A 13,007-nucleotide genomic window follows, 5' to 3' on the forward strand; every position below is an offset into this window, starting at 1 on the left:
TTCTTAAAACACTTCTAAAGGGATTACACTCAACTTTTACTCCTCAACATCAATTTCCACAACTTGAAGATCCCAAACCCCATTCCACCAATTTGCACTGATTTAGACCACTTTGGTGACTCTAACAAGTCACAATACACTTGCTAAGACTGCCCCAACAGACCACAAGATCCTTAGACCACTAACTCTCAAATTCATTATCGCACTTCTTCTAAAATAACCTAAAACACTATCAAATTCCCTCAATATACACCTAAGCTCTCATAGCAAATTCCTTCATCTAAAATACTCAATTTCAGTTCAAAATCACATCCCAATCAACTCACAAGCATCAGTTCACAGATTCACAGATGCACATTCCAATACATATCATTCCATCTACTCAAAACTTAACATGCAAACCAAGCAGCAGAAATAATACATATCTCAGTATATACACATACATGCAACTAATTATAAAGAAGTATTTCTAGCTCCCCTTACCTTGGAGTTGAACAGCCCAACTCACAACCCCGCTTCCATAGTACCCTACTCGGTGAAGAACCTAAACAGTGTCCTACAACCACCGAAATGGTGATGGAAACAGCTCTTAGAGCTCAAAATTTAGCACAGAACAGAAAAGGGAAAACACAAGACGCATGCAACCAGCAAAGGTTGCATGTTCCAGTTCAAGAACAAAGAAGAACTGGATAGAGTCACTTACCCGACTAAGACCCGAAACTGATCGGTTGGTTTTGAAGGTTTCTACGTTGTGGATTCTTGGGCACCACCTGAACGGAGATCCAATGGCTCAGTGAAGAGAAATAGAAGAGAGAAGGCAGAGATGTGGTAGAGAGAAGGCAGAGAATTTTGAAGAACTTGGAGTTTTAGAGATAGTGGAAGTAGACTAATGAACCAGATTTGTTTTAAAAGTCTATTTATATTAAAAATAGAAATATGGTTATATTAGTCTAATACTTAAATCCACTCTTTTAAATCCAAATTTCCAGGTTCTTACATTTTGTTATATTAAATTTTTCATATTTAACCATAGAAAAAATCACATTATTATTTTAAAAAAATATAGAAAATATATTTAGTAAAAAATAAATAAAAAAGCATTAAATGATTGCTATAAATATGAGGAAAAATAATATTATTAAGTCAAATATTAAATATATCATTAATAGTACTGTTGAAATTTTTAACCTTTCTTTAACCAAGTTATTTATTTTCTTGAAATTTTGTAGTATTCAACATCGTGTATACTATGAAAACTCTACAAGTAAACATTTCCTTTTTTACATAAGAACCAAGCCATGTAACAATCCAATGCAAATCAAACAAAAACATCCACGCCACCTCTTCTTTCAAACCAAACCTATTAATTCCATCTTTCATTTTCTTTTCTTCCACGTAAAATATTGAAAGGTATCGATATTAAATATATGTGTAATTAAAGTATGAGAGTCTCATAGTTACTCTTCTCCAAAGGGTGAGAAAGTCTTATATGTCATATAATAAAAGAGTTGTGAATGGAAATAATAATAACATAAATTGGGCACTATCTAAATGGTAGATATAGAAATACAAGTATATTCATGTTTTTAGTAAGAGTTTCTTTAGAATATATATTTTTTATTTGTTAAAAAATATTATATTTTATATGAAGGAAGAGGGAATATTCCGTGAGAAAGACGAAAAGTTGACCACCGACCCAAGTGGTGGCAATCGGAGAACGCGGTGTGTGGTTCATCACCACATGTCTTCTTTCCTTTGCGGCTATTTCATGAAAGCAAAGTTTCATGCCATACTTAATCAACCATTTTTATTTCTAGTATATTTGATGAAAGCAAAGTTTCAGGTCTCAGTTTAAGGAATTTTGTATTTCAAACAATGTTATGTTTTCGAACACAATTTGTTAAGTTTTTTTTAAAATTCAAATTCAAAGTGTTCATGTTATACATATATTTTTCAAATTGGTATACTTTTTAGTTATGTTTTTTGAGTTTGATTTTGTTGTTAATTAAACTGATCTAGTTATTTCCTTACATTATTATATTACTTATGTATATTTATATAAAAATAAAAGATTTATATTTTTTAATTAATTTTTAACCAAGTTATAAAATGATTATTTGATTTTACAATATCGAATATAATAAATTATCATGCTAAAATGAATTAAAATTAAAATTTTTAATTATTCTTATCAAATCACATCTAAACCTTTAATTATCCTTTTCAAATTACATTATTTATTTTGTATTCACATATAGTTGATTTGACTTTTATTTTAATATTTAATTTTAAAATAAAATAATATAACTTTTTATAAAAATAATTATGGTTTTAAACCCTTTTTATTATTGATTAAATTCATGATGTTGTGTTTAGTCACATCATTTCACTTAACAACAAAGTTGAGAGTATTTTATAAAATAAATAGCTTTACCAATGAAATATTTTATGGAAGAGATTTAAATTTAATTAGGTGTTTCTTATATGAGTTATTACATTAAAGTAATTAATTAATCATTTTCAGTTTTTCACCTTACGAGAGATGTAGAAAATCAAATAGAATTAATTTTGATTTACTACAATGGGTACAAAAGATTCTGATTATGAAATGTGCATTCCATGTCCGCATTACGTTGCTGTGTGGTGTGGCCCCACTTTTCCTTCTGACGATGTCGTTTTCAGCTTCCAAACTGAACTAATGAACAAGGCCAACCTCCACCAGCACGCTGCCATAAGAGCCACTGTGATCTCCTTCACCTTTACTTTCTATGCCATAACATTATTGTTATTATTATTATCTTTAATAATATAAATAACAAATAAAAACTTTACACAACATAACTAAAGCTTTTCACTGATTCATTTATTCATTCATTTCCCCTGTTTTCAGCATTTACACTCATGTGATTGATACAAGACGAAGGCTTTTCCACTTTCTTCCCTCTCCAGCTTCCGTTCTCTCTTCCTTAGGGTTTACAAGCTTTCACAAAGGGAACTCCATTGGTTCTGTTCTTCTGGGTCCAAAAAAATGAAGAGGGGCAGTAAAGTAGACCTTTTTGTGCTACCCAACAGGCTCACACTGCTTCAGATTTTCATGGTGGTGATGCTCTTTTACTTGCTCTTCATGAGCTTCGAAATTCCTCTCGCTTTCAGAGCCGGGTTGGGTTCCGATAATGGCGCTGTTTTTCTCACCGACGCATTACCCATGTCCATGCCGCTCTTGCTTGAAGAACCGAAACATGGGGTACAAATTCCCGGGCCCAGGGGGTTGAAGTTGGAGAAAGTTTCCTCCTTGAGGTTCAACCGGAGCTTCTCGGAGGGTTCGGAGCTGCACAAGGTGGCGCGGCACGCATGGGTCTCTGGGGAGAAGCTCTGGGGGGATGTGGTGAGTGGGAAAGTGAAGAGCTTTGCAAAGGTGACGGTTGAAAACGGGTCGGACTCGTGCCCGAATTCGGTTTCGGTTTCCGGGGCGGAGTTTCGGGGGAAAGGGGTGATGGTGCTGCCGTGTGGACTGACGCTCTGGTCGCACGTGACGGTGGTGGGGACGCCGCGGTGGGCGCATGCGGAGAGGGACCCTAAGATAGCGGTTGTGAGGGACGGTGGTGAGGCGGTGATGGTGTCGCAGTTCATGATGGAGTTGCAGGGATTGAAGGCTGTGGACAAAGAGGAACCGCCGAGGATTCTGCATTTCAATCCGAGGCTGAGAGGGGATTGGAGTGGGAGGCCTGTGATTGAGCAGAATACTTGCTACAGGATGCAGTGGGGTTCTGCTCTCAGGTGTGAGGGGTGGAAGTCTCGAGCGGATGAGGAAACTGGTGAGTGATGTTCTAAGGCTTTTTAACGCGTTCTTATTTTATTACCATCATTCGTCTGTTAATTGAATTGAATTTATAGGATAGGAGAAAAGTTAGGTGTAGTGTTGTTGTTCATGTTTTGGGTGTTGATCTCTGATCAGAATTGAAGTTCCACTCTGATAATGTGCGTGTTGGGATGCGGAGTTTGCCAAATTTGGGGTTTATGAAGAGAATTTTGGGGCTTTTCATTGTAATGACAATGGGGGCACTCTGGTTCGAGAATTGGTTATAAAATGGGGTCTGATGGAAAAAAGAAACCAGCTTTAGATGTGATCCTATCTTTTTACATTATTGAGCATTGTGTTTTGCTATATTATTGAAGGTTGACTATCCTGACTTGGTTTTTAACTGAGACAAATGGCATTGGGGAATCCATGTAGCCCACCTCACATGGTGGGATGGCTTGTGTTTTTGACAATGGAGACACTCTTGTTCATTGGAGTTGATTTTGGAGTGGGGACTGTCTGTGCTTTGAGTTGGGAATAACAAAAAGACCTTAGTTTTGATCCCATCTGTTCTTTGTTAAACTATCGAGCCAAATTATGTCAGTTTGACTATTTTGACCTGGTCTTGAAATGAACAGAATGACAAAATGACAAATTGCATGCATGCATGCTTGCTTTTTCTTTTTTTACTGCGGTAGTCTTGTTTTCAGGGACATTGTTTGTCTTTGCTGAAAATTTGTTATTTTTGTGAAGTTGATGGACATGTAAAATGTGAAAAGTGGATTCGGGATGACAACAATCGTTCTGAAGAGTGGAAGGCAACATGGTGGCTAAACAGATTGATAGGACGAAAAAAGAAGGTGACAATTGACTGGCCATATCCTTTTGCAGAGGGTAAGTTATTTGTTCTCACCATAAGTGCTGGCTTGGAAGGTTACCATGTTAGTGTGGATGGAAGGCATGTGACATCCTTTCCCTATCGCACGGTGGGTACACAATCTTATCTCCTTCTGTATGTACAAATGCATGGATATGTTACATGTTTGTGTTATATTCACATTTCACAGGGATTTGCTCTTGAAGATGCGACTGGACTATCCATAAATGGGGATGTTGATGTGCACTCTATATTTGCTGCTTCCTTACCTACATCACATCCTAGCTTTGCTCCACAGATGCATCTTGAATTGCTTCCTCAGTGGAAAGCTCCTCCACTTCACAATGTGAATGTGGATCTTTTCATCGGTATTCTTTCTGCTGGAAATCATTTTGCTGAACGGATGGCTGTGAGGAAGTCCTGGATGCAGCACAAGCTAATAAAATCTTCAAATGTTGTGGCTCGATTTTTTGTAGCCTTGGTAAAGTCCACTGCATCATCTACACCCAAATAATGATAAAAATACTATAATTACATAGTGTTTTTTATCTTACTTTTTTTTGGTGTTTTATATGATAGCATGCAAGGAAGGATATAAATGTGGACATAAAGAAAGAAGCAGAGTATTTCAATGATATTATTATAGTCCCATACATGGATCATTATGACCTTGTTGTGTTGAAGACCATAGCTATCTGTGAATATGGGGTGAGTGATGATGGGAGAGGAGTTGAATATTGCTTATTTATATACACATTTTGATATTTTATCCTCTTTTAGCTTGCATAATCATTTACTGTTATTGAATATGCTTCTTGCAGATTAATACAGTGGCTGCTAAGTATATCATGAAGTGTGATGATGACACATTTGTCAGAGTGGATTCTATAGTAAATGATGTAAGACAAGCTCTAACTGATAGAAGTCTCTACATGGGAAATATGAATTACCACCACAGGCCTCTTCGCTACGGAAAATGGGCTGTAACTTATGAGGTACAATTTTCATATAAATTGCCTTTGAAGTCTGCATCCTTATTTTGAAATCTGTTTATAAATAAAACTATCAAATGCAGTTCACCTTTGTTACTGTGTGTTTATTCTGTAATTATCATGAAATGTTGCAGCGTGGTCTGTGTGTAGCAGAATTTGAACTTTTCATTACTGGTTGTAGGTTTACTGTTTTTTTAAATAAAAATATCTATCTCTTTTATTTGAGTGTATTAATACTGGTGCTCATTTTTCCCCTTTTAGCTAAAATAAGTTTATTAGTGACATAGTTATCTATAGCACACTATTCTATAGCAGGATTGGAGTTGCTATGGACTGACTCCAAAGTTTGAGTAAATATCTATTTTCTAATGGCAGTCATAGCAGCGCCAGAGTAAACTTTCAGAAATCCAGTTTTTGCTTAAACAGCATGATTTTGGGAGACTGTTAGGGGCAAAGTTGAGATCTCTCTCCCTTTTTAGAATCTAAGAAAAACTTGTAAGTCCCCTTTGCTTCTTTCAACTGTTCAACACCAACACTGTGTAGCCGTTCCCCCTTACCATCCTAGTCTGAATTATCAGCCTTCTGTCTTTTCTCTGCAACATCATCTTTCTCTTTTTATTATATGTTTATTTGAAATATGAATGCCTTTTGAATTTGGTTTGTTTCCTTGACTTCTTTGCTGTCTCCTGGTGTATTTTTGCTTTAAACCTATGGCATTTTATTGTTGTTAAAAACATCTCATCAATTTTGAGTATCTTTTTAAATTGTGGAGGCACTTCTGACCTTTTTATCTTTGTCCTTTACTTTCAGGAATGGGTAGAGGAAGAGTATCCTATATATGCCAATGGTCCAGGTTACATAGTCTCAGCTGACATTGCGCAATTCATTGTATCTGAATTCGAGAAGCGCAAATTAAAAGTATGCAATGTTTACAAACCATATTTTCTTGACCATCTATTCCTGATTTCTATCTGCCACTCTCTGCCTTCTGCATTGGTGTATTTGTGCATGCATGCATATGAATTTGTTAACATTTCAGTTTCTACTAATTCTGACATACACCGAAGGAAGTTGTTGGCTGTTGGTGATACAATTAACCAATTTGAACATGGTGCAGTTATTTAAAATGGAGGATGTGAGCATGGGAATGTGGGTGGAGCAGTTCAACAGCACAATAGCAGTAGAGTATGTGCACAACTTGAAGTTCTGTCAATTTGGGTGTGTTGAAGAGTACTACACTGCACATTACCAATCACCAAGACAAATGACATGCATGTGGGAAAAATTGCAACATCAAGCAAAACCTCTATGTTGCAACATGAGATGACAAATGTGGTAGGTATAGGTGATGTGTACAACAAGATCAAAATGAAAGAAAAATGCACAGCTAGCTAGGCATCCATGATCATAACATATCTCTGTATATAAGCACTTTTTTTCTGAAGAGGGGTGTTTGGGGGGGTTTTGCTTGAAAATGGTGAGGATACTTGTGCTTGAGGTTTCCCCCTATTTTGATCCATACCCCTTCACCTGAAAGAATAGATGGTCTAGGTATATCATGGTATATCTTACATAGAGTTAACGTTTGATGTTACTGGATTCTGGTAAAGGAACAAACCAAGGGTTTGTAAATTTGTAACATGGAACAGAATGGCGTAGATGCAGAATAAATTATTTTTCTGCTTTCACTTCATTTTCATATGTTCTTTCATGCATTAAACAAGTTGGTATCTTTCACCTTTAAGAGTGAGAGAAAGATTACATTACAAAATAAATTGCACTTACAATTCATGCAGATTTGATATAAAAAAACCTTCCATTGCATTTTCGTTTTGTCAACTCTGACAAACCAAGTTGACTCTAAAATATATTTATATAATTTTTAAAATATAAATCTTACCAAATATTTAAGTCTAATTTTTATGTATTTTTTAAATTTTTAGTCTTCTAAAATGAATCAATATATACATATATAGTATATATATATTATTAATTTATTTTTAAATTTAATTACTCTAATATTAATATAAACAACTATATTAAAGTCAAACTAAATTATTAATTTAAATTACTTTTGTCAATCCATTCCTAATTGTGTTAGACTATGATTACAAAAAAATTAATTTTCATCATGCTCAGGACCATTCATTTATATGAAGACATTCAATGCACTCTCTAAATTTAAAAGTTATATCTTCATCTATTGGGTGCTTTAGATAAAACTTGAAGGTGTTATGTCATGACAGTGCCCTATTGCTGTAAGAATAAATATGTAGGCTTAAAGCTTGGTGCACCTTCGCAAATGATAAAGAGATAAAGCAGAAAAAAGGGGTCTTCACAAAGTTAGAGATTCTTTGCTAGTGGGTAAAGACTTAAAGCTTGGGAATCTCATTCCATATCCCTTCTTCATTATTTACCAATCCACAGTTACAAAACTTTCTACAGGTTCACACTTTTATGGGTTTATATTCTTTGTGACAAAAAAGAAAGAGGTGCAATAAATTCTTATATATGGTCAAAATATACCTTAACTAATTTTTGTGAGAGATATCACATAAGATAGTTTTTTTATAGAAGTTTTTTCTTTTTCATGGAAATTTCTAAGAATAGAATTTGTGAACATGCTTGACAATGGTTGTATTACTATATAGATGCACGTCAGATAATTTTTTTCTTTTAACTCTCAATAACCAAAGTTATAAATGTTACTCATACATTCTCCAACACATATTTTGAATCAGAAAATTACAACTTTTTATAAATTTATTCTTTCATTCAATAAGTTTTTTACTGATATTAAAAATTATGCAGTCTATCACTCCTCTGTTAATATTGACATTCCTTATTCATACTGAGGAATCAAACCCTTTACTACTTGAACTAAGGTAATTGACATGCAGACAATCTATTATAAATTCCATAAATAAAATATTTGGCATTCACCAAATTCTGAACACATATAAATGAACTGAGAGGGTTCAAATTACAAGCTGCATGTGCACACATCTGTCACCAAAGGACACAAGAAATGAATGGCCAAATTCATTTAACCAGAAAGTCATACCCTAAAACCATCAAAGTTCCCAACCCTTGAGAAATATTGTGCAAAGTTACTTGTTATGTCAAGATGAACCTACAAGAAGAACCAAAAAAAAGACCATACCGCAGGATAGATCAACCAAGCAACCCCTGAAAACAGAAGGGTCAAAAAAGCAATTTCAGCATATGAACTGTTAGATATATGAACAATAAATTGTAGGTAGATAAATGGTCAAAAGACAAATTGCTTACCATTTCTAAAACCACTGTTAAAAGATGATATGAAGTAACAGTCAGTAGTGGTGTTAATCCCATTAGGACAGTTGCAGATAAATGAGTTAAAGGCAGCATTATATCCACAAACTCCATGGCTCCTTTCACAAGCATCACATGAACCAGGATAGTCATTTGTTACACTGAACTTGTACTTGAGAGCTATTCCATAGTTCCACTTTTCAGGATCAGATTGTTGATCATTGAAATTGTAAAACCCCGTGTAGGAAGGACATTGCAGCTTCTGCAGATCCATTTCAAACGATGGTCCAAGATTAACTGGTGTGTAAACACAGCATGTTGAGATTGGGAGGTTGATGGTGCTAATAGGTCTGCAAGAATATAGAAGACTGCAAATGGGTGTCCCTTGGTCACAAAGAAGCTTAGAGTTGCTTCCATCATCGTAGCCATTTTGGCATATGGATGATGAGTTCGTTGCACAGTCTACTAGAGCAAAGATGGTTCTATCAGCAAAAGTGAAAGGGGCGTCCCAGTTTAAGCCAAAGCCTTTGCTAGGGACAGTGCAAGAGCATGTTGACATGGTGGGATCTGAGATGTATATGACCTCGTTGGCATAGTCAATAGAGGTAACAGGGTAGGAACCAGTGTGAGTGGTGAAGGTGAGTTTTTGTTGGCTGCATGTGACATGTGGTTGGAAGCGAGGATCACCACAACCAGGGCCACTACCAAAAGGGTACTTGAGAGTTTCTTTGCCACAGTTTTTCTGGCAGATTTGAGATGAGATCAGACAAGGGAATAGGAAAAGGAAAAAGGAGAGAAGAAAAACTGAAGGATGGCTGAAATCCATTGTTGTTGAGATGCTGAGGGAGAATATGAACTGCAGAAAATGGTGGAACAAGAACATGTTTGATGCTGCTGATATACTATTTATTAGAATTCGGATCAGGTTTCTGCCTTAAGCTATTTCATGTTTAATTTAAAAATTGAAATAAAAGAAATTAACATGTTAGACACATTAATTGTTTCAAATCTGTAACTGTGAGAAATCACATGACCATGTGCCAAACCAGACCTGTTACTAGGAGCAGCAACACGAGTCACAGGCAACTGTGTTTGGAGTCTAAAACCTTTGACTTTCATTATTTTATGTCTAAATAACCCTTCATTTAGAAAGATTAAGATTAAGAAAAACTTAAAATGCAAATTTTTTTATTTCGTACATTACATTTTAAATCTTCAGTTAAATTATCAACCTTCAATAAGTACAATTGTTATTCCCATTTTTTTTTCATATTTTGATATTTCATAGTTTTCATATATATATATATATATTCTTCACTCTTCAGTCCCCAAAACAAGGGTGGCCAAACATTTGTGCTTTAGAAGATTTATATTAAAATATACAAGTAGAATATTACAGTAATGATTACATTCGTAATTTTCATCAGCTTTTCTCCAATCCCACTATTTTTTTTTTCATGTATTATTATCCAATTTTCATCCACTAATCAACTACTAATTAGTGCCTTCGGCCATTTGAAGAAAAGTTGGTGAAAGGAGGAATATTTAAAACGCAAATAACTTTAGACGAGAATATATTCATCTTTAACTACATTTTTTTAATCTCATCTATGATCATATCATACCTTTCACTTTATTTTTGTTTACCTCATTCTTTTTTTCCATCTCATTCAAGTCAACCTAAAATCTCAACTATGTGAACATTTCTTATGTAAATGGTTTTGAGCTCGTTATATACAATATTTCCACCATGTCATTATTCTCGACTTCACATGCACGTTTATTCTTTTTTGGCACTAATTATTGATGAATATTTTTCTAAATATGATATATTTTGTTTAACAATTTACATTAATTGCTAACAACAACAAAATGTGCCTTCAATGGAAACAAAATAAAGGAAATAAACTACACTCCTCTCTTTTAAGATGCTTGAATTATTCTCTTATTCTCTCTTATGTTAACATTAATTTAAAACATGAAACATCTAGTAGTGGTAAATTACCCAAATCCATCACCGACATAGGAGAATATACACTTTCTTAAAAGAATATATAATAAATTACGAAACTTCTTGGTTGTAGTGAAAAACTATCAAAGTGTCTCCCAATAATATATCAATTTCTCTAGTGACTAATTTTTAATATTTTATTATGAAGGAAAAACAAAATTTTAAATGCACGTATTATATACATCAAAATCATTTGACATCTTTATTTTATCTTCAATTTAAGATATTCAAACTCAATATCACTTAAGCGAATCTAATATATTAATATTTGTTGACTAACTAGTAGTCATGTTGATAGAAAAATTATCTAAAATGCACTATTTACATTAAAATATATTATTTGAAAATCAATATGTTTGCCTATGAAAACCACTTAAAGATCTTTGGTTAATACATGAAAACTCAAAAAAAGGAAGTGGGTGAGAAAAGAAAGAGTCCATAATATAGATTGAAACAACGGAAGAAAAAAATATTTAATTAACATTATTATTAATTCTTTATACTTTTAGCAGAGATATTAACTTCAAAAGCACCAGTGGTCTAGTGGTAGAATAGTACCCTGCCACGGTACAGACCCGGGTTCGATTCCCGGCTGGTGCATAGTGTTTTTAACATTTTAGTGAATGAAGTATTTTATTTTTCAGAAAGATTATTTTAAAAACATAAAAAAATAAGATAATTCCGATAAAATTTTAAAATATTTATAAAACATAATTTCGAAACACTTGTAAGGACTACTCTACTACTAAAAAATAAATGGTTTTTCTATAAACGTTTTAATTTTTGTTTTTTGGATTATCTTTTTCGAATTTTCGACTAATCTATTTTGGAATGAATTTTATATTGTTTCGGACAGTTCGTTTCGTAAAGAGTGCTATGGAATTATCTTTCAAGAAATTATATAATTTATTTCTTTAACAAAGTTTGAAAACGAACAATTTGGTTCTTTTATACTTTTGGGTTGTAGAAGAAAGAAACATGAATTTTTCTTTCTCTAATCCCATATTTTCTTCTTTTGCACCCACCAATTTTTTAAAATATCCACTTTATCATTTCTTATTTATATCTTCAACTTCCAAAAGTTAGATTCATATTGTTTTCCTCAGTTGTGCACTTGTTAGTGCCGTTTTGGTGTGTATTTAGCAAAGCTTATGATTAATTTTAATAAATAAGCGATCATTTTTTTTTCTTCCAATAGATTCAAATAATTGTAGAGCTCTCATTTGTTTTCTTTTTGAGTTATTTACAGAATATCTAATTCAATTTTTTTATATTAAACAATTCATAATAAAAAATTACTTAATCAACTATAATTGTAGATTTATATTATGAAATATAAATGATTAAATTTTAAATAGTAAAATATATAATTATAATGGATAAATTTCTAAATTGTATAATATAAGAGAAATATCTCGAAACGAAGAAGTTTATATTGTATAATCTAAATTGAAATTTAAACTTAATGATTATATAATTTGTAGCTTTCATTCGAATTTACGACATGCTTTTGGAATGGCTAATCCAAAAGTATGTTTTTTATTGAGATTAGATGATTCAAAAATAGAAAATTGTATCCTAAATTACATTATATGGTAAGTGTATATGTAGACTATTATGGATTAAATTAATGATACCATGAAAGATAATTTAATAATAAAGGAATTAGTTAAAAATTATTATATTTAAGTAAGCTTTCATAACAAACAAGGTAAAGAAAATGTCATTATTTGTACTAAAGATATGATAATGACATATTACTATGTTGTGACGTATGATTAGGTGTTTCGTACAAAAGATTATTTACTTAAATGAATATGTTGGATACCCCTTAAGCTTATATTTATCATTGTTATATTGAAGTCTAATACAACAAATGACAAAAGAAAGAAAAATATATGTTGTTAAGTTCTGAAAGAAGTAGAAAATATATGCATTACTAAAAAAATTTATAACTCATTGAAACTGTAACAAGAGAGCATTTAAATTGCATGGTAAACTAGTGATAGTGGTAAGATTGCGATGAGTTAGTTG

General features: G+C 33.0%; 2 protein-coding genes and 1 non-coding gene across 5 annotated transcripts; 2 read left to right on the plus strand and 1 right to left on the minus strand.

Annotated features, from left to right (window-relative positions):
- The first annotated feature begins 2,622 nt into the window (after positions 1–2,622).
- LOC108346039 (hydroxyproline O-galactosyltransferase GALT6) lies at positions 2,623–7,356 on the plus strand. 3 transcript variants are annotated; one of them, XM_017584968.2, is made up of 8 exons: positions 2,623–2,743; positions 2,891–3,815; positions 4,553–4,785; positions 4,867–5,157; positions 5,256–5,384; positions 5,498–5,671; positions 6,479–6,586; positions 6,786–7,356. In XM_017584968.2, exons 2-8 carry the CDS (start codon positions 3,029–3,031, stop codon positions 6,993–6,995), a joined length of 1,932 nt encoding a protein of 643 aa, XP_017440457.1. In that variant the 5' UTR covers positions 2,623–2,743; positions 2,891–3,028; the 3' UTR covers positions 6,996–7,356. The 3 variants fall into 3 exon arrangements, with proteins under 3 accessions (XP_017440457.1, XP_052725713.1, XP_052725714.1); XM_052869753.1 differs by having other exon boundaries at positions 2,734–3,815; XM_052869754.1 differs by lacking the exons at positions 2,623–2,743; positions 6,479–6,586; positions 6,786–7,356 and adding an exon at positions 6,044–6,393 and having other exon boundaries at positions 2,781–3,815.
- Positions 7,357–8,557: 1,201 nt separating this feature from the next.
- Positions 8,558–9,823, minus strand: LOC108345156 (wall-associated receptor kinase-like 20). Its single transcript, XM_017583734.2, has 2 exons — positions 8,960–9,823; positions 8,558–8,857 (listed from the first exon to the last, which is right to left on the minus strand). Exons 1-2 carry the CDS (start codon positions 9,786–9,788, stop codon positions 8,802–8,804), a joined length of 885 nt encoding a protein of 294 aa, XP_017439223.1. The 5' UTR covers positions 9,789–9,823; the 3' UTR covers positions 8,558–8,801.
- Positions 9,824–11,502: 1,679 nt separating this feature from the next.
- On the plus strand, positions 11,503–11,573 carry TRNAG-GCC (transfer RNA glycine (anticodon GCC)). The gene has a single exon. It is a non-coding gene; the product is annotated as a tRNA-Gly (tRNA).
- Positions 11,574–13,007: the final 1,434 nt, after the last annotated feature.

The sequence above is a fragment of the Vigna angularis genome, chromosome 10, assembly GCF_016808095.1.
Source record: "Vigna angularis cultivar LongXiaoDou No.4 chromosome 10, ASM1680809v1, whole genome shotgun sequence".
NCBI lineage: Eukaryota > Viridiplantae > Streptophyta > Magnoliopsida > Fabales > Fabaceae > Vigna > Vigna angularis.